Source organism: Chlamydotis macqueenii, chromosome Z (genome assembly GCF_036417535.1).
Source record: "Chlamydotis macqueenii isolate bChlMac1 chromosome Z, bChlMac1.mat, whole genome shotgun sequence".
Classification (NCBI taxonomy): Eukaryota; Metazoa; Chordata; class Aves; order Otidiformes; family Otididae; genus Chlamydotis; species Chlamydotis macqueenii.
This window is the reverse complement of record NC_141593.1, coordinates 11,469,808-11,497,617: the sequence shown is the minus strand read 5'-3', so window position 1 is coordinate 11,497,617 and position 27,810 is coordinate 11,469,808. Positions and strand designations below refer to the sequence as shown.

The 27,810-nt window shown below is 44.0% G+C and overlaps 3 protein-coding genes across 7 annotated transcripts in view; 1 reads left to right on the top strand and 2 right to left on the bottom strand.

The window, feature by feature from the left end:
• Positions 1-1,413: 1,413 nt before the first annotated feature.
• On the bottom strand, positions 1,414-6,515 carry BRIX1 (biogenesis of ribosomes BRX1). Its single transcript, XM_086771242.1, has 10 exons — positions 6,369-6,515; positions 5,240-5,351; positions 4,799-4,842; positions 4,124-4,194; positions 3,696-3,745; positions 3,526-3,599; positions 3,379-3,429; positions 2,986-3,087; positions 2,316-2,444; positions 1,414-1,996 (listed from the first exon to the last, which is right to left on the bottom strand). Exons 1-10 carry the CDS (start codon positions 6,501-6,503, stop codon positions 1,727-1,729), a joined length of 1,038 nt encoding a protein of 345 aa, XP_086627368.1. The 5' UTR covers positions 6,504-6,515; the 3' UTR covers positions 1,414-1,726.
• A 102-nt stretch (positions 6,516-6,617) lies between these two features.
• RAD1 (RAD1 checkpoint DNA exonuclease) lies at positions 6,618-13,502 on the top strand. Its single transcript, XM_086770929.1, has 5 exons — positions 6,618-6,818; positions 9,351-9,459; positions 11,858-12,116; positions 12,467-12,565; positions 12,881-13,502. Exons 1-5 carry the CDS (start codon positions 6,624-6,626, stop codon positions 13,062-13,064), a joined length of 846 nt encoding a protein of 281 aa, XP_086627055.1. The 5' UTR covers positions 6,618-6,623; the 3' UTR covers positions 13,065-13,502.
• A 10,077-nt stretch (positions 13,503-23,579) lies between these two features.
• Positions 23,580-27,810, bottom strand: part of RAI14 (retinoic acid induced 14) — an 89,190-nt gene continuing 84,959 nt past the window's right edge. For all 5 annotated transcript variants that reach the window (XM_086770763.1, XM_086770765.1, XM_086770766.1 and 2 more), the window contains 2 exons: positions 25,867-25,932; positions 23,580-25,611 (listed from right to left, as the gene is read on the bottom strand). In XM_086770763.1, the coding sequence (XP_086626889.1) occupies positions 25,534-25,611; positions 25,867-25,932 (144 nt within the window). In that variant the 3' untranslated portion in view covers positions 23,580-25,533. The remainder of the gene's footprint in view (positions 25,612-25,866; positions 25,933-27,810) is intronic.

The following is a 27,810-nucleotide window of genomic DNA, read 5'->3' as shown; positions in this document are numbered from 1 at the left end:
GCTGATCTCTCTCTGGTGACCAGGGACAGGACACAAGGAAATGGAATGAAGCTGCATCAAGGGAAGTTCAAGTTGGACGTTAGGACCACGTTCCTCACTGAGAGGGTGCTTGGTCACTGGAACAGAATCCCAGGGAAGTGGTGTAAGGGACTGACAGTGTTAATGTGTGGTAATGTGTCAAACATTGTTGTGGGGCAGGGTGTGGTTTGCAGGACCTGGAGGGCATATCAGGATGCACAGCCCCACAGCTGTGTGTTCTGAGGTATCTTACATGAGGACCTGCCATATATGGCCAGGGGTCACAGGTTATCTGAGGAAGGGGCTTATGACCACCACATTTAGCACTTGCTTAGCACCTGCGCAGAAGACCCAGGACCACAAAAATCCTCAAGGGGAGTAACTGGAGCTGGGGATTAAGACTATAAAAGACAGTGTCTCAGGGAGCCATGCACGCGCTCACCAGCAGAGGATCAACACGTCCACCTGCCATCTGGATCCAAGGGTGGGATCTGGTATCTCTCTCTCTTTTCCATTTTGTCCTTTTTCTTACAAATGTCCTGATAAGAGCTCAAGATGTCAACCCCTTTATGCTTTCCAAGTTTTCAAAGTTAATTTGTTCCTCATTAATGTTAAATAAAGTGTTAAATCAATCATTTGGTGGAATTTCACCTTAATTTAGTCCAAGGGCATCACAAAGCTGCTACGGCCTTGGGTCATAATAACTGGTCACCACCCCAACCCTGTCAGAGTTCAAGCAGCATCCGGATGACAGTCTTAGTCATGTGGTGTAGTTTTACATGGTCCTGTTAGGAGCAGGGAGTTGGACTGAATGATCCTCATGGTTCCCTTCTACCTCAAGATACTCTATGTATTAAAACACATGAACAGAGCAGATGCCTGTATTTACCAGTCTTTCTTTCCAATCAGATGGCACACAGACCACCTCTTTAGAGAGGTGGCACTGAACTTCCCTTGCCCTGGCAGGTGGCATAACATTCAGCACTTAACCTCACGGGCAATTCTATTTCAGGCTACTGTAGGTGTATGGTTTTGATACTCAATTACAGGTAGCACCTACCTCTTGCCTTTAGGGAACGTGCAATAAATTTGGTATGAAGGGCTAGAATCAGAATCCTGTTAGCCCGTTTCTCCCCCACAGCTACGTTTCAGGTCCTAAGAACTCAATTAGGTACCGCAGCTACCACAGCCAAAAGTAGCAGCTTTTTTATGATTAATCAAAAAGAGCAATTAAAAGGCCATAACTGTTTGCATTCCCTAAGGATTATGAGGAGAAAAAAAATTAACAGTGCTCCTCAAGCAAGAATTCCTATAAAGTTAAAACTTTTAAAAGGATTTTCTGCTGCTGTGAGACTAGGAAAGCTGACTTTTGAATTCCAGTTCATGATGAGCATCAATGACTACCCAGTTATTTTTATTCCTTGTACATGTTACAGTGAGTTTTCTCCCAGAGGTATTCAAGTGTAAGAGGCCAATTCTCAAAAGCAGAAATATATGGAGGGTCTTATTCTCCCTCCTCTGTTGCCATGTTGTTTTTCAAAACCCAGAACCCTCTCAAAGAGAGGAAGACAATAAAAGAGTGCAGATTAAATCATAATAACGAAATCGGTATTTTGTTTACTTAAAAGTGAAGTCCAGTTAGTTTTGCCTGTAAAAACAAGTATTTACAATATTATGTCAATATAGCTCGTTTCATCACTTGTTACATTTATGCTGATGTTTCCTTTCTGAAAAGCTTTTTTTGCTTCTTTCTCTGAATTTTGCGTAGCTTCTTTTTATCTTTAACAATTGGCTTTGACTCTGGTTTCACAAGCTGTATTTCCACGGGCTTTTCTTCAGCTGGAGTTTCAAAGACCACTTCAGTGGGATCTTCTTGAACAAGAACCTTACTCTCTTTTTTCTTAATCTTTTGTACCTCCCTCACTTGCTGTTTCTCTCTAAACTTAGCTGCCACCGACAATCTTATCAGCCGTCGATGCTATAAAAACAAGCATTTAAATTAATCAGGTTTCAAATAAGCAAGATGGAAGAAATCAGGTATTAAAGAAACAGGTGGTTAGTTCTCTGCTTAAGTGTAAAAAATCCTTAGTGTGCTGCCATCTTTTCAGTGACATGAATTTTGCATTCATTCAGTTTTTACACTATTAGTCCATTCTAAATCTGCGATCAGTTAGGGCACTGTTTTCTACAGAGGGTCCCAGGGAAAGCCATATATGATTCTCCTGCACTGCAAGACAGACTGCAAGATTGGTTTTCAAATTACTTACTAAATGAAAGACCAAGACAAAGCTGCTTACCATATTTGGGGACTGGTAATGGGGATTTTCATACAGAGTTGGTCCTCCAAAGCTACCTTGGAAGATTTTTATCAGGTTCAGGACAAAACGAGGCCCAATTTCTACCAGAGATGCATCTTCTTCTATGATCTGCAATAAAAATAATACTCTCTCGTGGACTGAAAGTGTACAACCTAGTAGCCACCTTGCATACAGTGATACACAACTGACTTTAAATCCAAGATACAATGACACTGAAGCTGATAAGCTGGACTTGCACAAACACAGTTCTGTGTATTAAAGCAGCTATTTTGGGTTCAAGGGAGCACTTAGAGAGTACTAGGTATTTGTGACTTCCTCCTCTACAAAGTAAACTCCAGCACGCTGGGGGCCAAAGCACAAAGTAAGGTCAAAAGACAGGTGAAGCTTAGGCTTTAGCTGCTACTTCCTGTTACCAAGACAACCATCACAGAATCGCAACTAACAGAGTGCAAGCTGAACACAGAACTCAAACCAGCTCTCTCCAGAGGCATGGGAGAAGGTAAGTCACTTTAGGACACTGAAATTACTTTGGGCAAGCATTAAGTATTGTGATATACCAATAATAATTATTCTTCTCAGTGTAATTAATGGATTTGATAAGAAATTATTCCACCGAGCACCACTTGAAGAGCTAAAAGAAACCACTAACCTGGTAATTCCGAAACCAGATCCTCTCGTCTGTAATGGTGAAGGTGAAAACATGATCTACAAATGGCTGACTTTTGGGGTGATACTGTGGTGTACTAAATATCTGTAATAAAAGGCAGTATTTCTAAATATCTGGAAATGTAAGAGGCCAAACATAAATGGCTCGTTTTCAATTCATTTTAATTTACTAAGATCCCAATCCCCAGCTACATTTCAAAACCCAAAACTTAAGAACAAGTGTCCCGGTGATTTTTAACCACATGACCCTAATCTTTAAGATTTTTTGCAAGTTCAAAAGTGTAAAACTACTACCTAAAAATCCCTCAGATTTTTAAATACATTGCCAAAGACATTTCCAATGAGGAAGAAACACTGGACAGAACTACAGACTGACCTGAATAAACAGTTCTTTTAGCAGGGCATAGTGTGGCTCCTTATCAAATATCTACAAAGGAAAAATGTAATTTTAATTACAAATCTAAATGCAATAGTCATGTAAAGAAAACAAAAGCATACCTGATTAAATAAAACCTGTACTTACTGGATCAAAAGACAAAAGAGGCCGTGAGCCCCTTAGGCAGTTTCCTGTCATCTTCAATTCAGCCAGAGTGTGAACTACAGCAATTTTTTAAAAAGATCATTTTAGCACTTACAGAAAACCGTACAGACAAGAAAGCAGGAGTCCAAACACAGTACTGTCAAACAACTTACCGTTCTGCACTAAGAATTTAGCTGATGGTCCCTGTGGTGTATTTGAAAGCCTGCCGAGGACAGGTATTGGGAAGAGAGAAAAGAAAAACGTTAACATCAGCCAGAAGGTATGCTGCATTTCTACAGTATGCTCCAACCAGTTACTTCTGTATTAAAGCAATTTCAGTTGCTTTTAAAGCATTACTGAGTTCCTCTAACATACCTACACATACTTGCTTCTAAACAGTTTTGTAGAATTCTTCTGCAAAGTCTACAAAAGCTAGTCATGCACTGTAAAATGGCACTACCCACAAAAGTGCAAGATTGGTACACATTTAACTAATCAACACGATTTCATGTATCTTCAGTATTACAGTAAGAAACTTTAGATACAACAGAAGCATCCCCAGCCATATTAGAAAGGTCAAGAAAATACAATATTTCCTTACCACATATAGAGATCCTGTTTCTTTTTGGCTTCAAAAAAGATGCACTTATTGCAGTTTTTCATTTCACACACCTACAGAAGACAAGCCAAATTAGCTGTTTACAAAATTCTGAAGACATTTTCAAAAACTTTCCAGGTTAATCTCTAATATCTTCCCCCCTCCAAAATACAAGATCAAAAGGAAAGGTCTCATCTTAATAAACGACATGTACTGATCCCCACACTTACACCGAAGCACCTGTTTTGCTGAAAAATCTCATAAATTTATTACCAGCTTTAATGTCACTAAAGCTACGAGCAATCTGATAAGCTCTCCAGGATGCAAACATTAGAGCAGCAGCTGTGACATTAAGTTCTAGTTTCAGAACTTCCATTGTCCTACTACATTGTTCAGCCTGGCTGCGTATTTGTTCCCTGCTTGCTTCAGGTATGAACTGTAATACACCTTTCACCTATGTAGACAGGAACATTCTGGTTTATTTCTTCAAGACACAAGTCCATGTTTAACTTCATGTTTTAACATAAGCACTTTTTGAATATCAATAATTTTAATCTATGAAGTTACACAACTCCTATAACTAGTATGAGATCCTTTGAACTTGGTTGCACTTTTCTCTCTTACACATCGAATTTCCAGAGAAAATAAAAAAGAAACACCACTTAAATCCTGAATTACCTCATTAATTACAAACAACTGGTCTTTACGGTCCATTTTAGTATCTGGAAGACAAGAACAACATTTAAAAGGCTGGAAAACCAGTTCAACACAAGAAGTTCTTTTAACAATCAGCGTTTTTGCAAAAAATTTACTGGTTATAAATGAAAGACTTAAGAATATCAAGTTGTTTCAGCCATATCAGGCAATAAATAAACACAGCAACAAAAATATCTGTGCATTTATAGGACTGAGGCTATAGAAGTAATTTCCCAGAACATGTTAATATATAATGACAGTCACTATATTTGCTGGCTCAAAAGGGGGTTGGTGTTTGTTTGTTTAAGACAAAAATTTCTTCAAAACAGTCATGTACTACATTTTAAAAAATAATAGGTTGTTAGAAGTTCTTGTTTTAAAACTATTCTGAAAACGTAAGTTAGGGACGACCCCCAACCCTACCTGCTTTAGAGTGAGGCATCAACGTCCTTAAGTCTTGCATTAGGTGCCTTGTTCTGAAATTAATTCCACGAGAAGAGAAAATAAGCACTCGCTCCTTGTTTTTCCATTTACCCTAGGAAAAAAAACACAAAAGTTAAGCAGGAAGTTTCTAGCCTTAAAACTGCTACAAAACAGCAACAACAAATGTCTCAACTGTAATTATAGAAAACCACAGTAAGAACATTTATTATGAACACTACCTGTCTATCCACACAGAATCATTCTCTCAGCAAGACTGATGACCCAACAGAACACAGGGACATAAGATTTTACATAAAGAACTGTAAATTCCACCCTGCTTCAGTATGTTCTTAGGTAAGCCCTTCATCCATACAAAACACACTGAGTGTGGTAGAACACTGGCACAGGTTGCCCAGAGAGGTGGTGGATGCCCCATCCCTGGAAACATTCAAGGCCAGGTTGGACGGGGCTCTGAGCAACCTGACCCGGTTGGAGATGTCCCTGCTTCTTGCAGGGGGGTTGGACTAGATGGCCTTTGACGGTCCCTTCCAACCCAAACCATTCTGTGATTCTATGATTCTATATCAAGAACATCATATGCATTACTTACTCGCAATAGGCACCCCCCTCTTCCCTGCAAAATCAGCTGAGATACAACCTCAGACCACGATTTAGCTTTTCCTACAGATGTGCATGTGATGAAATTTCAGACTTCAACGTGCTACTTTTTGGGTTTTATTGTTAAGCAAACTACTGAAGCCTTTCCAGGATGATTCCGAAATGAAACAGGCCTAAGTTCCGTATATCCCTTGTAAAGAACAGAATTATCAAACTATCTAAAAATATTTTTTGAGATTAAGGTAACACGTCTCATTTACATCGACCAGAATGACGCTCTTCATATATTTTCAGTGAATTATAAAACAAATAGGAATAAGCCTCTCTACCCCGGCTTAGCAGCTGGGTTCAGCCCGGACACCCCAAGTCCCAGCCCCCGGGAGCACCAGAGGCAGCCGAAGCTGGTCCCCAGGCGCCACGCAGCAGCAGCAGCAGCACTGAGCAGCGGGCCGCAGCTCGGCTTCATGGAGAGGAAGGGCCCTTCTCTACGGGCAGCGGGGCCGGGAGGTACCTGGGAGACCGGCGGCGGGATGCTGTACTCCTCCGGGCCCGGCCTGGCATCCGGCTCGGGCGCGCTGGGGGCACTCTTAGCTCGCTTCTTCGGCCGGGCAGCCGGAGCCTCCCGCTTCCTCTTGGCCACCGCCATCTTGGCCACACCACGCTGTCCCCCTCAGTCGCTCGCACTTCCCGCCGCTCGCACTTCCGCCCCCCCCCGCCCGCTTCCGCCCCCCCCGCCCCCTCCCCGTCGCGGAGCGCTGTGGCCGCCATGCCGTTTTCCACGCAGCCGCCGGGCAGCGGCGAGCCCTTCGCCCTGGCCGCCAGCCTGGACAATGTCCGCCACCTCTCCAGCCTCCTCAGGGCTGTCCACTTCCAGGACCACGCCACCTGCTTCGCCTCGGCCAACGGCCTGCGGGTGACGGTGGAGAACGCCAAGTGCATCCAGGCCAACGCCTTCATCCAGGTGGGGCTGCGGCCCCCGCCCGGGACCGGCCGCTGCTGGCGGGGCAGCCCCGTCGCGGCGAGGAGGGGCCGGTGCCGCTGTGAGAGACCTCAGCAAGGTGTCGGTTAGGCGGTAGAGGAGGTGTGCGGCGAGCTTCTCCACGGAGAATGGGCAGTGTTTAGTGAAATGCTGGCGTGAGGGGAGCGCTGGGATGAGGCTGCGGTCGCTTATGAGGTGTCTGTGCTGCGGCAGGGCCGAGCTCAGCGCCTGGCTTGTTAATGCAGGCCTGCTTCTGTGATGGGCTTGCACCCTTGTTTAGTGTGCTGCTACCTGCTAAACCCACTGCTCCTTCCCACCATATCATTCTTAGATGCATGAGCAAGTTCATAAAGTATCCATCTTTAAGTATTTTTATTATATTCCATCCTAAAGCCAAAACGGTGAATTTAAGTCAACTCTGGAAGAGAGTGCAAATTCACAGACACTCATCCAGAGCGTATCAGCTGGGCTAAGCTGAGAGCTTCCAGCTGCAGGGCAGGAGTGTGTGCTTCAGCACAGGGATGGAGCGCTGGTCTGCCCCGTTGGCTCTCTGGTTCTGTCTGCCCTCAGCGTTGCCCAGAAAGGCTGCCTGAGAGGTTTCGCATAGATGGAGGATCTCAGCTACACAGAACTGCCCATACAGGCAGCATTTAGCAATCTAAACTATTTCTTCTTAAGTTGCATTTAATATAAGATCAAAAGCAGCCTTGCTCACTTTTCTGCTACTGCTTTCATAGCTGTAACTGCTGACTTTACTTCATTTTAATTTTTTAAGCTGCACTTTTAATTTTTTTCTTTTAACAATTATTTACTTTTTTTTTTGATTGTTCATTTTTATTTAATGCATATCCAACTTGTAGATTAGAACAGATGTTGTGCTGGTTCCTGGTTTTGAAAGCATGTATCCATCCATTACATCCATTGCATCCATTACATCCATCCATTACATCCATTTACAGCCACTGAGGATGTAAATCAAAGGGCAAAGAATATTTTATAGTAGTAACTCGAACCCAGTGTTACCTTTTTTCTGTCCTTTAGAGTCTGTGTCTTTGCTGTCTGTGAAACTGCATCCTGAGCTGTGTGTGAAAAGGGAGAAGCCTGAGTCTCCCTATTCCTGCAGCTCTCATTGTTTTTTTCCTGCACAGTTCTTACACAAGCGCTGTATTTGTTTGGTTTGCTTTCTGTTATTTGAGTGAGTTAAGCTGGCTCATGAAGCATGCAGCATGTGCTAGTGGAAGTTAAGCAGTGGGCGTGTGTGGGCAGGAGCAGGAGAACAGTGGCTGGAGGTTCCTTCGGGAATGTTGAGCTGTCAAGTGTAGAATAGAATATTTCTGTTGGAAGTGATCCACAGTGATCATCTAGTCCAACTGCCTGGCCACTTCAGCGCTGACCAAAAGTTAAAGCATGTTGTTAAGGGCATGGTCCAAATGCCTCTGAAACACTGACAGGCTTGGGGCATCGACCACCTCTCTAGGAAGCCTGTGCCAGTGTTGACGATCCTCTCAGTAAAGAAATGCTTCCTAATGTCCAGTCTAAACCTCTCCTGGCACAGCTTTGAACTGTTCCCATGTGTCCTATCACTGGATCCCAGGGAGAAGAGCTCGGCACCTCCCTCTCCACCTCCCCTCCTCAGGAAGCTGTAGAGAGCAATGAGGTCACCCCTCAGCCTCCTTCTCTCCAAACTAAACAAGCCCAGAGTCCTCAGCTGCTCCTCAGAGGATCAGCCTGTTCCTTCCAGCCCTTTCCCCAGCTTTGTTGCCCTCCTCCGGACACATTTAAGTCCCTTCACATCCTTCTTAAACTGAGAGGCCCTCAAGGTAACACCGCACCAACACTGAACACAGCGGGATGATCACCTCTTGTGACCGGCTGGTTGTGCTGTGTTTGATGCACCCCAGGATGCAGGTTGCCCTCTTGGCTGCCAATAAAAATATATAACTGCTTTTTCAAAAGCAGCTCAAATGACTCTGCGTTATTTCCGAGATATTCTGTTCCTGCAGTTACCACAAAGCAGCTAGTGCATACTTGTAAATGGGGTAGGCTGGAGTAGTTTACCACATTGGACTACTCAAAGGCATGTTTCAGTGTGGTAAACTCACTATTCTATTCTATTCTTATGTATTTTTATTGATTTAAATGCTATTCGTGGTCCAAGTGAAGAAAAGTAGGAAAGTATTGTTTCTGGAGAAGGGCGGCACTTGCACTGAATGTTTTCAGCTCCAGAAGTAGGCAGCTTTGGGCTTTGACATTTGTAGCTTGTTTTTAAACTATAAAAGACAAGTGTTTAGATTTTCATGCTTATGCTGTGCTACCTTGTTTCAACAGTGAGCTGATTTTATTTTACGAGAATGTATGAAGATATGGTTTTTTTAATCGATATTGTGTTACATGTAGAAATCACTTTGTATTGCACAGATCTCTGAAATTAAAGCACTAAATTAAAGGAAGTAAGTGTAAACTAAAATAATTGCAGAAACTCTCCTCTCTTAATCTCTTTCCTTTCTCTTATAGGCAGAAATTTTTCAGGAATTTACTGTTCAGGAGCAATCAGTGACGTTCCGGATCAATTTATCTGTTCTTCTCGACTGCTTGACCATTTTTGGTACCAGTTCTTTGCCAGGTATGGTGCATGTTTACCTTGACAGTGTACATGTATCACGTGTGATCACATAGTGAAATCTGTACATAGGCAAAACTGTCTTGGCAAAACTTCTGGCTTCCTCACCTTAAGTCCTTCTGAGCATGGCAGCTATTGCTGTTAAGCAGGATCCATCCTGTTTACTTAAGCAAATATAAGTGTGTGCTGTCATAACCATTGATGGAGGGAAGAAAGGAGCTGATGAATCTGAGCCTAGCCAGCGTGGCAGGGACTGCTGCAGCAGGAGAGGCTAAAAGAAGCTGACTCAGTTTGGAAGATGGAAAGGTAAATAAAGGTATATGTCTGTGTGATGCTGTTGGGGTAAGTGAGAAACAGAGGAGTCTTCCTCTGAAGATAATGCATCGTGAATCTGTGTAAGGCACAAAAGATCCACTTGTTCTAGGAGAGAAGCCTTTGTGGCATGAGGTCCAGTGAAAAGCCCCAGCTTGAACCCTTGCTCTGGTTGCAGCTGAAGATCTCACATAGTTTCTGTAACCTTGCTAAGAAAATATGTTAGTAATATGCTCAGGCATCTCTGGCAAGTTGTGTGATAGGTCGAGGCTGGAGTGCTGATGCTGAGGCCAGTGCTGTAACCCAGGACTGATACATGCCATGATTGCCTTTCCTGTGGATCTCTTTTCAGTCCAGGGCCTAGATCATCCACATCACAAGAATGCTAGTTTGTTCCCAAGTGCCCTTCACTTAAGGGGAAATCCTGGGCACAGCTGTCAGAATACTTTATCTGCAGCCCATTCAGGGTAGTCAGTACGGATATGGAGAGTGCCCAGGTTCCCTCTGCTAGGGGTGGTGCTTCACAGTCACATGCCTTTAAGTGGCCGGGAGGGCAGGCTGCACGTACCTTCAGCATCAGGCTAAAAGACTGCTGTGGGGGCAGGCCCAGGCAGCCCCTTACCAGACCTGTCACTTTGAACTGAAAAAGCACGAAAGTTGTCAGTATGTCTTAAGGCCACAGGTGAACCACACTGGGCTTACAAGGGACTCAGGCTGAGCAATTGCTGTGAACTGCAGCAGAAATCAGCGCACAGAGTCAGTATAGACATAGCTTGGAATTTGTCTTGATAACTAAATTTTTTCTATCTACTCAGTAATAAATGTGATCTCTTTTCCAATATTTCTGTGGCTGGTGCAACCCTGGAACATCCAGCTACCTCAGAAACATTAACAAGTGTATGCGTGAATTAGGAAATGTTCTGGTGCAGATTTACTGGGCTTGAAGAAGTCTGCAGGGGTGCCAGGTAGCACCATCATTCACTATGCTCCTGCTCCCAGTGCAGGAGCTGTTATGTGGCACCTTCTGTTCCTTTCTTTCTTCAGTCTACACGTGCATCTGTTTTGTGAGTATTATCGGCAGCTTGCAGATAAAGTAGTGGGGAATAATACTTAAGGTCTCACAAGAAATCTGCAGCTGAATTGAGTAGCACTTCAAGTGCTGTAAGAGCACTTTAGATCTTGCTTATCAAGTGTGTGTCTTAGGAAAATCAAGTAGACTGTGTTATTGATCCTGCTTGTTGTCTTTTCAGTAACAGAGATGCATGGGAAGCTGCCTTCACAATTGTGTATATACAAATATTGAATTACATGAACCCATTTGTTTTAAAAAAAAAACAACCCAGGTCTTAGCAAATTTTATTTCCTATAAATGTTTTTTTTTTTAACTTGATGGTTGTTAAAAAAATATTTTCACAAGCAAAAATAACTACAGGTTAGTGTGACTGTGTGAGCGCTACAGGATGTACTGTGTACTCAGGTGAAGAGAGTAATAACATGACAGTTTTCTTAGGCAGTCATACCACTGCAGCTGGATAGTGAACTCCACATTCCTCTGCTGTTTCTGTTGTGACTGACCTAAAAACCTAAATTAACTGTACTAAACAGCACTCTGATTTTGGGAAACCAAACGTTCAGATTATGATTACCTAGCAAAAGCAGGATGCGACCGTAGTGCAAGTTAGGCTGCGTTAACTTCAGTTTGGGTTTCACAAGTAACAAGAGTAGTAAAGAAAGACTGTGCAAGCCAGAGAGTGCCTCAGGACCGTGGAGGATTTTCCAGTTCCGTTAAGCTATTTGTAGCATATCCAGCTTCATTGTCACCGGTAGTGTTACCCGTTTGGTACATGACACGAGGTGGGTTTGAACTGGTGTCTACATAACCATTTAATTTTGCTGCATAATCATTAGCGCTTCATGGGGTGTCTAGGAGGCTGCACAAGGCATGCTACATTAGTGTGCTGGAGGCTGGACCAAACATGCTAAACCAAATTGATCTGTGCCCCATATGCCAGTAAAATATGAATTTTCTAAAGGGATCAGATGTGCTAGCTAGCTTTCTGAAGAATGTGTATTTCATTCTCTTTTTCAGGAACATCAACGGCCCTTAGGATGTGTTACCGTGGTTATGGTTATCCCTTGATGCTGTTCCTGGAAGAAGGAGGAGTAGTGACTGTGTGCAAAATTAACACTCAAGAACCTGATGAATTGTTAGACTTTGATTTCTGCAGTACAAAGGTTGTTAATAAAATTATCCTGCAGTCTGAGGGGCTACGAGAAGCATTTGCTGAACTGGATATGACCAGTGAAGTTCTGCAGATTACCATGTCTCCAGATAAACCCTACTTCAGGTACTGGATACTGCTTTCATCTCAAATGTTCATGCTTGCCCTCTGTTGGTAAGGACTGGAAGTTTTCAGGGTGAAGAGGAGGGAGCTGTTTTAGAATATTGCTTTATTTCAAGAATTGTAATGCGTATAGCAAATCACAATATGTAATCTAATTAACAGAGAAATGAATATATTGACAACCTGGTAAATGTGACACTGAAGTGACCAGTTTAGCATTTTTAATCAAATAAAGCAAACCAAACAGTAGTGTTTCATGAAACAGCCATTGAGGTACGCAAGATGACTGATACTGATGAGTTTTTTAGAGAGCTGTGATCAGGTATTTTGAGATAGTGCCTTTTGTCTTCCAGGTTGTCCACGTTCGGAAATGCAGGAAGTGCACATCTGGACTATCCTAGGGACTCTGATTTGATGGAAGCATTCCACTGTAACCAGACCCAGACAAACAGGTTAGGAAGTCTGTGATCAATGCCCTCTGTGGCAGGTCAGGCATTCTTGCTGGAAAGTTTTGAAAACTGTTTTCCGTTACTGTAAGATTGATTTCACCAGTATGAGGGGAAAAGAAATACTTCCCATCTGATAAAAGTCTGTGTCTCTGATCAAAGGCTAAGCAATAGCAATGCCTGTACCAGGAAAAGATCAAATTAGCACATTGCTAATTGTTTTGTAGTTATTCTGTGGCTTTAATTGGGAATAATGTTTCAGCTCCTCTCTGCACAATGCATTTTTTTCCAATGACCTTTTTTTTGTTTTTTCCCCTGCAGGTACAAGATTTCTTTGCTTAAGCCATCTACAAAAGCACTGGCTTTATCTTGTAAAGTGTCCATTCGAACAGATGCTCAAGGATTTCTTTCACTGCAGTATATGATTAGGAATGAAGATGGACAGATCTGTTTTGTGGAATACTATTGTTGCCCTGATGAGGATATTACTGAAGCAGAACTGTAGGTGTATGTTTTCATGTCTGTATTTTATTTATGGATCTATAAAATGTTATATTTTTTTATAAAACTGAATGAAAGCTTTATAGATGAATAGACTTTATATTGTCTTTTTTTTTAACTCTGGGATTAGAAGTATGACTACTTCCTTTTTGTTATCTTCTAAACATTTCTTTGCCTTAACTCAAAAAAAAACCTGAAGCTGAAAAAGGGAAAAGGGGAGTAGATCTCCTGTAGCCACTGATTCTAGCACAGGTGTTAAAGTAGCGTTCGTATAATATGTTGCAGCTTTTTACAGTATTCTCCAAGAATTTTTGTTTGTGTTTTGGTTTTTGTCTTTGGCTTGTTCTAAGCAATTATACAAGGAAAAATCTGAATATTAGCTGTATGTTAGCCAATTAACTTTCAATGACTTAAAAATAAAACCAAATTTGTCTTAAAAGTGGGTGGCATTTTCAATCTCATTTCTTAATAGGAGCAGGTGGTTTCTTTCTGGCAAATGCTGACATGTTTTGCTGGTGAAGCCACTAGGTTCTTGCTCATCTTGATTAATTTTTAATGTAACTCCATTCCTTGGAATTTTGTCTGATACTGATTTACCCTTTTGTCTACAGTACTGGTGTTGAATTGGTAAATTAAGATAGAAGCCAGGCTTTACTTACTCATACTCACAACTGTTATGGCAACGATATTGTTCTGTATCTAGTAATTTATTACACATCTGCAAGAATGCTGCTGCTGAAATGGTTCTGTGTGCTCGTCCCCATTCCTACCCCGCTACTCTCTACTAATGTTGTTAAGAATCAGAAGAGAGAAAAGTTTCAGACTTAAAATTATTTGTTAAATTCGTTAACCTTCTCAATAGCCTTTTTCAGCAACAGGAGGGACTCCTAAACTGAAGTAAAGGAATATCTGCCTGTGTCCCATGGAGTGATGTATTCATATCACTGCTAAAAATGGGCCTAGCCTCTTACTCACTGAAAAGGGAGTGTGGTTTCTGGAGAGTTTTCTGCAGTGGCCAGCTTTGCAAAGCAGTGAGGCGTGCTGTGCTTAGGTCAAAAGCTGCAGGTTTCCTTTCACACCTCTCCATTGCTAACAACCTGCTGAAAACAGGAGGTCCACCAAACCAGCTGGTTGTTGAACCAGATGCAGAGACTGCAGATCCCACTGCAAGAAACTGAAGTCTTTCTGCCTTGCTTCCTCATTTTTCTTGGAACAAGCCTCCTTCTCTCCAGGTCTGACTTGAACAGCTGGACCTGTGCTGAATATGTTCAAGTTGGATTTCTAACCCCACTCAGATTCAGCTGTTTATGCTGAAGAGCTTTGCTTTCTGGGTGCATGAAAACTGGGGGGTATTGTCACTCTGAAGGTGCAGAAGTAGAGTTTCAACACATAGGTTTCAAGGTATTTGACTCAGACGAGCCTAAATCTTCCTATATGTAGATATATCTGCATTAGTTAATTTAACATGGTCTAACCAGTTGACATAGTCACCAGGACCTTTCTTGCCTGTAATAAAAGTAACTCACAGTGCTCTCGTATAGTTTTACTTCAGCTGTTCAGTTTGGGTAAGATCCTCATACAGAGATAGGAGTTCGGGTGCTGCCTTTGCATGGGATGAAATGACAGCATCAGCCACTTGCTCCAAGTACAGTTTAGCAGCTTCCAGCTTGTTTTATTGCAGACACAGCCTGGAAGAGGAGTGGGAAACCAGACACTGTTTGAAAGTCAGCAGATATTTCAGTGGCAGCACCAATACTCTGGCACTTGGCTGTTTGCATGTGGAAATTCCCACCAACGATGGCTTTCACTCCATTTGAGCTATTCTCACAAAATCCTGCAATTAACATCCACACCTTTTGCTTTTTACTTGCTCCATGCAAGGAGTACCTCCCTTCTCAGAGATTTTTTAATCCCTGCTTCACACCAGAAGCTGCATCGAGTCTGTGCCGTTCATCCTGCCATCTCTCTGCCTTGGGGAGGTGGAGATACAGCTCTGTGCCAGTAGAACAGTCAAGGAATAAGAAACCCCACCAGAAACAGCTTGTCAGCAGCCCAAGCAAATCCATAAATAGAAAAGCTAATGAAAAACGATGTTTTCATGCAGGCTGCTGCTCACAGAGCAGTCTTCTAGTTCAGCCTGACACTAGGTCTTTCTGACCACTCAGTGTTCACTTTAGGTGTCCCTAATCATCAGGTCAGACTTTTTGGTTAAAGGAGACCTATTCTTGAGCTAGTCTCTGCTGTTTCTGGTTCCACAAAGTAGCTGAACTTCTAGTTCAGAGCTTTAGGGCATTGAGAAAATTTAAATTTATGATCTTTTTTTCTTAAGAGAAAAAAATATTCCCAAAAGATATGAGTGTGTGCATGCTCGGTTGTGCTTGGCAGCCCATGCAGTCCCAACCACCTGCAGCTCATGGCTGAAGGCAGGTGCGGGGCTTTGGGGTGCTGTGCCCGAGTGCAGAGCTGGGAGCCCACTTTCACGGGAGGATTTTGGCCAGAAGAGGGCATGAGATGGCCTTGTCTGCTCTGCTCCATCCCCACAAGCTGCAACCTCATCTTGTTACTCTTGCGTGTGACTACAGCGCTGGCGTAGAAATGCATCTTTGGCCAGAGCTGAGACAAGCAATGGGGCATCCTTCAGCTGTTGCTACACTTTGCTCTAAAGCTTTGGTCACCAGCTCTCAACATTCACTTGTAGCGCTGGTCTTGGCTGATGCCACCGACCCGCCTGGCTTTGGGAATTTTGACAGCCACAACACCAACCTGCTCACTGTGAAAGGATGGTGTGTCTTTTGATCAGCTATTGCATGGAGGAACTGTAGGATAAAAACTTGTACCCCAATAATGGGTATTTAAGAAACATTTTGTAACAGGTACCTTAGGAACAAAGTGCTTTCAAAAGCAAGGACGTTTGTTCCGTGCCAGAGGTGCTGCAGAGACTCACCAGGGTCCCTTGTCTTTCTCTCTTCTCCAGAGATACTGCCAGCAACTGCCTCCCTGTCAGCAGGACACATTTGGTTGATTTGGTGTGGTCAGACATGAGAGAGGACACACAGAGTTCAAAACACACAAAACATCTACCCAAATGAGTTGTCTGTGGAGTGGAGTGTCTGACTGTGCACGCGTTAAACCATGCATACACACAAAAATTATGCAGATACAAATCATATGCTAAGGAAATACACAGATAGCTAGGCCAAGCATTTTGTAGCTGGCACAACACTCCCAGTAAAAAAACATGTAGGGCAATGGGAAGGGGCTGGGGCAGCTCCTTTCAAACAGCTTCCCCATAGCCTGCTGTCAGTGTACGTTGCTGGTTTTTTGCAGTTTCTTTTTTTTTCTCTTGTACAACACCCTTCCCTTGGAGAGTGTCTCCCTTTGGGTGCAGGCCTATCTCAGACATCGGTGGCCTGAGGAGCGGGTTGCTGCTGACCTCTCGCGTCTGTGCCAGGAGAAGAGGTGGTTTCAGCCAACATGTTAAAGTGAAGCAAGATGACGGGACTGTCAAAGCATCTCAACTCATTTTACAGTAACCCTGGTGCCGCTGCACTGGCTCCAGCACGGCCCATGGGCACTGCAAAGCCATTGCTTTGTGTGCTCCTATCTTGCGCAGGAGATGATTTTTACCCTGATTAAAAGCCCAGCTGAAAGCTTTGCTTGTAAATCAAATCTGCATTGGGATCACTGGTTCTAGTGAAGAACAAATGCCATTGAGAAGTCATATGAATGCTATGCAAAATGTTTTATTTTTTAAAATCAGTGCACTCTCTAGAAGTTACCGTGCTTTCACTCGTGCTGCTGTTTATGTGGGGAATGGAGATGGAGATGCAGCCTGGAGCAGGATGGCCACATCTCCCTGCCCTGCACTCCCTTCCCTTTGCCACCATGGCTCTTGTGTGTTTAAGGCATGGGTCACTGAGAACACTGAGAGCTCTTTACCCGGGGCCTTTTACACCCAACTGCTGTAACACCGATCCCTGGAGGAAAACAGCCACTACTATGGCACCCGAAATCTGACCTGGTTTACACGTTTATTTCTGGGTAAGAGCTATAATTGAAAGTGTGTCTCTTTGGCCGGAGGTGGTGTTCATCTCCTTTCAGGACGGAGCCTGCATCTGCCCCAAGGAAGGCAGAGAGAAGGTAGGAACTTCGCTCCTTCCAGAACAACGGCAGGCAGCAGTGTTCAGTGAGTTCAGGTCAGCACTTCTTTGGAAATTCCCAAATTGTTTATTTTGCAGGTCAAAACCCTGGTGAGCCACTGGTTAAAAACGAGACATTAAACTTGCTTTGTTGGTCTGCTTCTTGCAGACGAGCCTGGAGGAGGTGTTGGGTTTTCTGGCCTCCTGGTGTGAGGCTGCGGGAAGAGGTGATGAAAGCTTTCCATGGAGAATTCAGCAGCCTCCTACCCTTCCAGCTCAGATGGGACTGTGGGGTTGACTGAAAATGAACAAGCCAGCGGAAAGCTGGAGGCCTCAATGTATTTCCTATATTTATCTAATTAGATAACAAATCTGTCTGCACATATGTGTGGATTTTGCCCCACAAATGCCAAGAGTGCAGCCATGGATTTGCAGCACTCAGGGAGGCATGAAGCCCCTCCACCCAGTCAGGGAGTAACTGTGGGGAGTAACACCAAACGGCAATGCCTCTGTCTGCTTGAAAACCAGACAGCTGTCCGAGGACACAGACTCCTCTTAAGATTTCATACACAGCTCCGCACCGTCTGGAAACCAGAGGAGCGAGCATTTTGGTGCAGAGCTGCTCCCACAAACCCCAGCAGCGCAGGCTGAGGGCCTGTGCCGGCTCCCAGGCTACACCTGCCCATGCAGACTCTCCATGAGATGCTCCGGGGCATGGAGGTTTGCACGGCGGAAACCTCAGCGTGCAAGGTGCAGGGCCACCTGCAAAGAGGAGTGGGCTGATCCAGAGCTGTACCAGGCAGTTATTTGCAAAAACTGCTGATTGCCCTGGGCCAACACAATGGCAGGGCCCATCCCAAGCAGTGTAATGATGGGGTGGTCCCGTTCTAGCATCCGAGAATATTGGCAGCAACTTTTATTGGCATAGCTTGATGAATCACCAAGAAGGCATTTCTTCTTCCCATAGTTTTACAATAAGTTGTTTACTTCAACGCAGAGTTCTGTCTCCCTTAAATGCTGCTGTCAGCTCCCTGGAGTCGTTCACTCCCCTAATAAGCTAAACAGGGGCATGAAACAGGTCCCGGAGGAGTGGGAGTAAACCCAGGCTGTTACCTGCTGGCAGCATGGGGGAATGTGTCACCTGCAAGAACCGCTCTGCAGAGGTGACCCTGGGCGTAGCTGCACACCCTCCCGTTCTGCGCTACAACCCAGACTGGGTGATCAATCACACACGGATTTAATTACGGAAATACTTGTGAGGGAACATAGTGCCAGATACCCATCAGCCAAAGCATCTTGGGAGGAAGCTGTGCCAGCCTGCCCCTCATCTGTCAATGGACGGTGATGGATATCTTCACATGGCAGCAAAGGTAGGAATTCTGGAAATGTTGAGGATCCCACACAGCCGCCCACAGGCAGCGTAGGGCTTTGGCGTGGTCCTGCTCCCACCAGCTGCTCCCAAACCCTCTGCACAGATGCTGTGGGGAACAAGGCAGGAGGAGCACTACCAGGGAGGACACTGCCCACCTCATGGGCACAGGGACTCATGCACTACTCCCGCACTGCGACCTTCCAGCAGGCGCCCGGCTCTGCAACATCTGCACAGACATGTCTGCACATGGGTCTCCAACATCTGGCCAGCTGTGCTCACACCCAGCTGTGGCCTCACCAGCTGCTGAATGCAGTGCTGCTTCTTTGGGAGCTGCACTTTGAAGAGCAAGGGCCCAGAGGAGCTGTTTCTAGGAACAGGGCAGTGCAGACCTTTGTGCTTCGTGTCTTCACTCTCTGCACTGTTTTCCAGCTGCAAGGGAGGCCTGTAGGGGAGGGAACAGCAGGTTTAGCTCTCTGTCCCTCCCATGCTTGTTTGTTTTTTTTTTTTGGTCTGGAAAATGCAGCTTAATCCAGCTCCTCCCGTGCTCTCCTTTGGGGGATGCCTCCTGGTGGGAAGCGAAGTGCTTACAGAGAAGCAGATGCATCCAGACATTTTTGGACAGGGATTCCGAGCATGCAGCAGGGTGTGGGACTGTTGCTGCTTTAGGACAGGGGATGCAGGAAGTGTGCTCTGGGTCTGAGCCCAGCCATCACCAGGGAGCATTTTGGCTAATCCCAAAGAGAAGAGTGACCACACCAGTGTCACAGTCCCACATGAGCACATTTGCATTCTGATGCGGGCAATGCATGCCTCCCAAGAGTCGCCGAGTGCAGGGTACCAGCTGCAGCATCGCTCCGGGTCAGCGTTAACATCACACCGTGAGTATGCGGGGCCTGGCTGGGCAGGCAGGACCAGACAGTCGCCCGCTGGGATGCAGGGAAACGAGCTCCAGCCCCGAGCTGCTTGCAGGGGATGATGTCACCCAGATGTGCCTCTTTCCAATCTCCAGCTGCTGGTAGGAGGCCCCATTACCAACCGTCTGAGCATTTCAGGCTTGTTGGAAAATGTACGAGGAGGGCCAGCATTGCGAATCCGGACAGATCAGCATGCAAGCAGGCTTTTACAATAATACACTGAAAAACTGATGATTGTGTAAATACTTGTGTTAAACTCATCAAATAAGAGTCTGTCAGGGCAGCCAAAGGTTTGTCAACAGCGACAGACGCATTACCATAAAATGCCTCAGGAACTACAAGTCCTATCACAAAACAGACCCTCCTGAAGCAACTGGGGACTGGCATCTGCAGGACTAAAAGCACTAAAACCTTTACTGTGTGCGCAAATTGGCAAAATCGACCGTCAGAGGGGCCTTATGTTGGTTACACACAACCTCAGGGTCCCATCACCATGTCCAACTAGACAGAGGCCATCATTTCTCCTAGAAGACATTTTGTCACATGCTATTGTAACCTGGGGAACCCGCCACTTGTAGATGTTGAGCAAAGCACACAACTTTCCCACCAGCAGCAGGGTATGCTAGTAGGACTATTCCATAGGTACAAAAATTGTACCTCAGGCTTCCTCAAGTAAGTAGAAACTTATTAAATCACAGATTTTAATTTGCTTCTGCTGCAATTCACCACTGTATATAATTCTAAGACAGGGTTTATGGAAATGACTGTTAACATGAGGGGTTAAAATCTGTTAACTGTCCTGAGATGAACACGGACATAAAACCAAAATAAAGCATGGTTCTAGTCTGTACGCTGTATCTCCATTACTTATTTTCAGAAGGATCAGTGAAGGATTCAAACAGGAGAAGGAGGAGGCAGGGATGAAGAAAAGCATTTGGAAACATCACCTCTATTAAATGTTTTGCTGAGAGTTGGCTTGCACTCATGAGCACCCCTGGTGACCCACATCTGCAGAACCAGACAGTGTTGCTATAGATGAAGGTTTCAAGGTACTAAGACAAACTCTTGAACTGTGGCTTGACATTAAATTTGGAGCACTTTTAGTGCTCCCTGTGGCAGACCAAAACCACAGTGAATAGATTTAAACCACTGATCTGTTTGTTTGAAAAAAATCAGCTGGGTTATGCGTGTGCCTGCAGAGTACGTGCTCGGTTACATCACGTCTGCCTACGCTGCTGCTCCGAAACCTCAACACCTAAATCCTCCAGGAGCTTTTCCATGAGTTTATTTGACATGCAGCACCATGACCCACTGTGCAGCTGCTTTGCAGCCCGGATCCTGAGACCTCCCGCAGCAGCAGGCGGAGGCCCTGGCCCCACAGACAGCCAAAGCCACAAAAGGCTGCCTCTGCTCCAGAACCTGCCCCGTACTGGGAGGCCTGACCACACTGCTTGAGCCAGCGAGTCTTCCCTGCAGCACATGGGTCTCTGCCAGGTTTAAGCACAGATTGCTTTAGCCTTTCATCTGCCTTTTGCTCAGATGAAGGCTGGCATCAGCGTGGAGAAAGCCCCAGGACACTTTGGTTGGCCCAACCCAAGCCAGAGCCTCCCGGGGGGCAGGTCAGATGAGGAAAGGACACTCCTGCTCCACCACCATGATGGCAGCTCTCCTCCTGTGGCCCACAGGGACGTCCAGCCTCCTTGCTTATCCTCCTCCCTCCTGCACACTCTAGGCTGGTACACCACACTGCCAAAGCCCCACAGCAAGCAGCTTTCATGTATGCTAAACACAACATATGCATAGCAACAGTAATTTTTTTTTAGCTCTCAAGCATTCAGAGCAGTGAAATCGCACACCACCTACCTCCTTCCCCCAGCCAGCCATTGCTCAGGAAAACTCACATACTGTGAAGTGCTTTAAAAACATCATCGCAGATCCATGTAGCCATGTAGAACCTGCCAAGTGATTTCCATCCAGCTTTTCCACTGGCCCTCTCCTGGTTGCTTCTCCTGGGGCACTGTGCTGTGGTTTACCACAGCACACAGCAGCGTGGCCTTCCCTTGCCTTTTGCTGTCTTGTGCTGACACAGAGCACAGCGTCATTTAGTTGGCCTGAGCAGTGGTAGAAGGAAAAGCAACAGGCCCTTCTGCCATCACCGAGCCCCAAGCTCAGCCAGCAAGGGCAAATATTAGCTTCTTACCTCATGCCTCTGTCCCTGGGGTACCTGAGTAAACCACCTGGCAACTCTTTCACTTTCCATCTCCTGTTCTTCTGAAAAGTCAGCCTCAGGGGAATGACACTTACTCATGCTCTCAGTTCTCCAGAAGCAGGATTGTGTAGAAAAAACCCAAGGACCACTTTCCTTTTTCTGCGGAAAGGACCTGTGAGCAGGAAATAGCCACAAGCCACTGTGGGAGCACACACACAGTTTGGTGAGGAAAGGAACAAGAGGATGATGCTGTCCTGCTGCTGTGGAGCAAGCTATTCTTGTATTCTATGCCCAGGTAGCCAGACTCATCTAAGAAGGTCAACCACCCTTGAGCTCAAGTATTGGCTATGTGCTGGGGCCAACAGATCTGTCCATCAAGGAGCCAGGGCATACTCCAAGAAGTTCTTGCCTGATTGCTGCTGAAATCTCCTGAATTACCTCACTCTCCATCATCTTCTCATGTCCACCTGGGCTGGCAAAAGCAGGAGCCTGTGACAGTCAGATGCCAAATAATGATGGCAACACCTGCTTAGAGAGAGTTGCACTTCCTTTCTCCAGCAAGGGAGAGGAAAAAAAAGAAAAAAAAAAAAGAGGTGATCTTAATGCAGACCTAAATACATGTCTCCTTCCAAATTTCGACCCACCATTTGTCACTGTTGTCTATGGTGACAGGGCATGGGATGGCTAAGAAGAGCCAGTATGCTCAAGTTGAGCAGTTTGACCAAATTATCTCTGTTGTGTGTGAACTGCAGTCTGTGAGTTTGGTAAGAATGTTCATCCCCAGTACTCATAGGCTTAGTCGGGAGAGGGGAAAGAAATCTGCTATAAAAATGTTGCCCACGAGAAGACTCACGCTATCATGACTGCCCGTGCAAGAGGCCAGAAATAATTAACCACCAGACCAGTGATGCTTGGGAAGCACTCCTACTCAAATGTGGCAATGACCACCTTTGAAGGCAAAATGCAGGACTGCCATAGGTCGGCCCCTCAAAAAAATCTGTTATGCAACAGAGCTAGCGTCTGACCATCCACAAAGAAAAAAAAATGGCAATTCAGACGGGAGATAGTAGACAGCAGGCCCATTGCTTGTGACAGCATAAAAGCCATCAAAGCAGATATGATCCTTCCTGACAGGTAATCTCACCATGAACAGATTCTGCATACAGTTTGTTAGCAGACTTCTTCAAAGTACTGAGTAGCTTACAGAAATTTTCTACAGAAGGCTAAGAGCTACTTGGCCCCCAGGAAGTAACCAAAAGAGGTATAATTCCTGCTGTTTTGTGTTCCACCCTCAGACAGGAAGACATTACTTGCAAATAAGCTACTGAAAAACTAGTTTCTGCTATAAAACTCAGAAGAGGGAGACATGATAAAAGGCAACGGGGCTGACTGTGTAACTATTGCTGAGTTTATAAAGAAGTATGTATATCCAGATGCATATATACATACATATGCTTTCATTATAGTTCTGTGTGTGGAGTCAAGTGCTAAGTGTTAGAGAACCACAGTTCTGAAAAACTGTACGACCTCACCAATCTGTGCTACTGCTCTAAGGTAGTTTTAAACTCCATTGGAATGCATCCCGTGGCCAACAGGAAACCCGTATTACCTCCTGCAGGATGTCCACTTGAGAAATGGCTCTGAACTTATCAATCTCACGGAAGGGATAATCTTCACAACTGGTTGCATGGGGTTTGGAGTGGATTCTGTTCTACCTGACAGATCAAGAAAGTTAATAATGAAGTTGTAATTTCAGAGAGGAACACCAGGTATCTGACAGCTATCCAAACATTAGATACAGAACATACCTGCATTACATTAAAACAGTATAATGAGATCTCCCTTAATACAAAAAGTAAATGAAGATGCAAAAAGAACAAAGATGAAAAAATTTGAAATATTTTATTTGCTGCATAAGGAAACTTCTTGTAAATTACATATAAAGAAACTTGCTATGCTGTAGTATATAATTTTCAATATTCCACAAAGATAATTGTAATAAATATACAAACCAAAACAAAGTAGAAGACTAAATCCATCAGGCAACCTACAAAATGGTTCATCAAGTTTTATACTTTGCAGCATTAGCATGCTTAAAATTCTGTTGTTCATTTTGAAGTGCTGCAGCAAAATTCTTTTCACATTTCTTTGGAGCATTTTCAAAACCATCTAACTACAAAATACTGTTCAAAATTAGCAAACATTAGTTAAACCACCCAAGAAAGGTAACACCAACTGATGCAAAGGTGTGATTTTTCTTTTTGCTGTTAAAATCCATTTTAGTTTTGCCAGGGTTAGGAATTATATAAGTGCACTATGAGTCCAGCCAGCCTGAGGCACTGCTGACTCTTGTCATATCATGACTCTATATAAAACTTCATAGATTATATAGCTCTGGAAGATTTCTCTATTAGAGACATATCCACTAACAGGAATGAAACAAATATTATAGTGAAGCTGCAAGCTAGTTAGAATGGTTGTACTCTCAAGTGCAGTGTGTGCTTAGAAACATTTTTCCATAGTTTCATACTATCCCCCATCAGGCATTTTTATTTGACTTTAAATATAAAAGTGCTGATAAAGGCCTTACTGCTGCCCCTAGCCTCTAGAAACAACATGCAGAAATTTTTCACACCTTTTGCTGTTCTTTACCTGTCATTTCTACATTTTTTTGAAACAGCAGGCTGAATTGCTTTTTACACTTCACTGCTCTGGACCACACTGACAGACAGGTCTACTATGCCATACAGATACTTTATAAATGGAAAACATTTCACTATGCTTCACTATTACTGAATACTTGGGGGTATAAAAAGAAAGTCTCTAAAACACGATTACCTAAAAATATTTGTTAATAAGCTTAATGCAAATATTATGTAGAAAAAATGGTTTAGTTACAAAAAATTCATTAGAGGGCCAGTAAAAATATACTGAAGAGAAGATCTTTACAAAAGTGAGGTTAGGAAGTACGAGGCATTGACATTCACTGTAAACATCCTATGTTCACTAGAATCCCTTGTCTAAAGTCTATGTTCTGGTTTTGTTCCTGAGCTTCATGGCCAACACTTGCATAGATAGCTAAACCTATCATAAAGGGTTGTTTATACAGGTGTTTCTGTACCGCTTTGTACAGAACTTACATAAACTAATGATTTTACCTTTTGAAACAGTTTCATTTCCACTACCAGGCAGTCCAAGGGAACTATGAAGCATGGTATGATTTTTGTATACTCAGTGCATTGGATGGTTTGGGACAGCTACCTTACAGTGTGTTAATCTTAAATAACGTTACACTACAAAGTGCAGCTGTTTGATGTTCTCGCTTGGCATAAATATCTACTTCTGCTCACTGCTGCAAGGCTCACTTCTGCTCTGCCAGAGACTGCATATGGCAAAATGTCAGAAATCTGAGTGCTACAACTTCAAGCAGCTAAGTTTATCCCCAGTAATAAGATGCAGCTAATAAACAGTACATAAGACCTCATGGAGAATTTCACCTTTACCCAGGCAACATGAGTGCTTTCCTCTAAATTAACCTCCCTCTATTGGAGGAAGATAGGAAGTACTTTCAAGGTAAACATGACACGGAGTGGCCTAAGTAAAAAGTCTGAAGAACATACTTGCATTTTGGATATGAAAAGCAGGCATGTGTTTAGTTACTGCACACACAAATGCACATGGGAAGCGGTACAGACAGACAAACAAATCCACCTCACGAACAGCACACAATAACACAAAAGCAGCAAATTGCCGATTTTAAATCTTGCATTAAGGCAAATCTAGATAAACGCCCACAACAGGATTAATAAAAATGGGGAGTTCTCCTTGGCTTTTTTTGTTTACTTCTTCTGCGATTGGCTTTTACACATGGATAAAATCTGTTTAAGTACTTTCTGGACATCTTCATCCATTTGACCCTAGACAAGGGGAGAAAGAAAAGATTACTGAATTCAAGCACCTCTCTACACTTTAAGAAGATTTACAAACTATTTTTGAGCTACAGTAATTAGATCAATTTCCCAAAGGGAAGCAGTGTTAAATTTGTGCTTCAACAGTCATACCATTTCAGTAGAATGTCTTAGATAAAACACGCAAAGCTCTTATTAGATCTGCAGAAGAAACATCTTTCATTAAAGTACCAACACTGTGTAACTGACAATATGCAACCATACCTGCACAGCATAGAGAAGATGCATCCTGTAAACGGAGACAATTTCCTGATGTTGTTTCTTTGTTTCCTAGAAAATAGTTAAGCAGAAGGTCACAGACATTCAGAACTTCTGAATTCAGAACTCACTAACTAGATTTAGAGAGCTCTGGGGAATTACAAACCACAGTCTTGTGGATGCACGGAAGACCAGCTCAAATAGTACTGTGCCAGGAGCCATCCAAAACATAATTTGCTCAGAAGCATGTTTGACAGAAACACTGTAAAATCTACTCATCCCAGTAAAAAAACTGTTGAGATGACAGCAGTTATAAGAAGTGCTGAGCTGCAAAGACGCGGAATGAGCACATACTCTACTTCAGAGCTTATCGGCAACTAGAATTAAGGAAAGCCAACAATATTCTAACAAATCAGCCCTCAACTGCAACTGAGCTCTGCCCTGAAGTCAGTGACCCACCTGTCAGCTAATGCCTTCCTAGGGAAGAGGAGGTGCTTACAAAGGTCTTGACCCATGAAATCTTCAGTTAATTACCATATATTCAAATAAGGAAAGCCAACCTCCTTTTTCATGATCACACACTGCCACATCCCAGAAGTCGTCATCTCAAACAAATATGAAGCTGCTAGGAAAGCTAGCCTATGAGAAGCAAAGATTGCTCTGTCCTATTTTAAATCCTGATGTGCTGCATATCTTTGCACCTTACACTACTTTGCTGGTCCTTAAGCAGTGGGAGATGAAGGATTCTTTCAGACTTGGAGGACTGGGATAAGAAACAGCCTGGGACTTTACACTGACAGGATAAATGTTGAACTGTCTGCCTACTTACTTCTCCCCACTGCAAGGGAATTTTTCTGGCCCATATGCATATCAACTTCTCCTTCCATCTGCTGGGGAATGTAGGAAAGCAGACATCAGGTAAGCCATTTAGTGTGTCAGGCTCTCAACAAAAGCCTCTGGTGGGCAGTACCTTCTTTTCACCCTCAGTAGTGAATTAAAGTGCTCCTTTGGACAGGCAAGCTCTTCGAAGTAGTAATTATGACTCAACACAGCTTAAAAGACTGGACTTTTCATAGACAAACAAATACAATTTAAAAAAAAAAAATCTTTAAGAAGTCCAGAATTTCAGAGGATAAACAGTGCTCCCTACAAACAGATAAATTTGCTTGATTTGAAGCTTCACACCTTCAGTAACTACTTTCTTCCAAAAGGAAAACTTATTTTAGCTTAAAAAAAACAAAAAATACTTCAGCTGATGAATGTTGTGGAGAAAACACACAAATCCACTGCATATTGGCCACAACTCAGAGTTTCAGCAGCAGGTCTGATCACTACATTCCACTGCAAGTATAGAAACTTTGCTTCACTATTGATTCGAGGAAATAAACTGGGGAAAACACTAAAGGCTTGGGGAACAGTGTCTGGAAAGTTGCTGAGTGGAAAGGGACCTGGGGGTGCTGGTTGACAGCTGAACATGAGCCAGCAGTGTGCCCAGGTGGCCAAGAAGGCCAACAGCATCCTGGCTTGCACCAGGAACAGTGTGGCCAGCAGGACTAGGGAAATGATTCTGCCCCTGTACTTGGCACTGGCGAGGCCACACCTGAAATACTGTGTTCAGTTTTGGGGCTCTCAGTACAAGAAGGACACTGAGTTCCTGGAGTGTGTCCCGATAAGGGCAATGAAGCTGGTGAGGGGTCTGGAGCACAAGTCTTAGGAGGAGTGGCTGAGGGAACTGGGGTCTGGAGAAGAGGAGGCTGAGGGGAGGCCTCATTGCTCTCTACAGCTACCTGAAAGGAGGTTGTAGGAAGGTGGGTGTTGGTCTGTTCTCCCAAGTAACTAGTGGTAGGATGAGAGGAAATGGCCTCACGTTGTGGCAGGGGAGGTTTAGATTGGATATTAGGAAAAATTTCCTAACTGAAAGAGTGGTCAGGCACCGGAATAGGCTGCCGA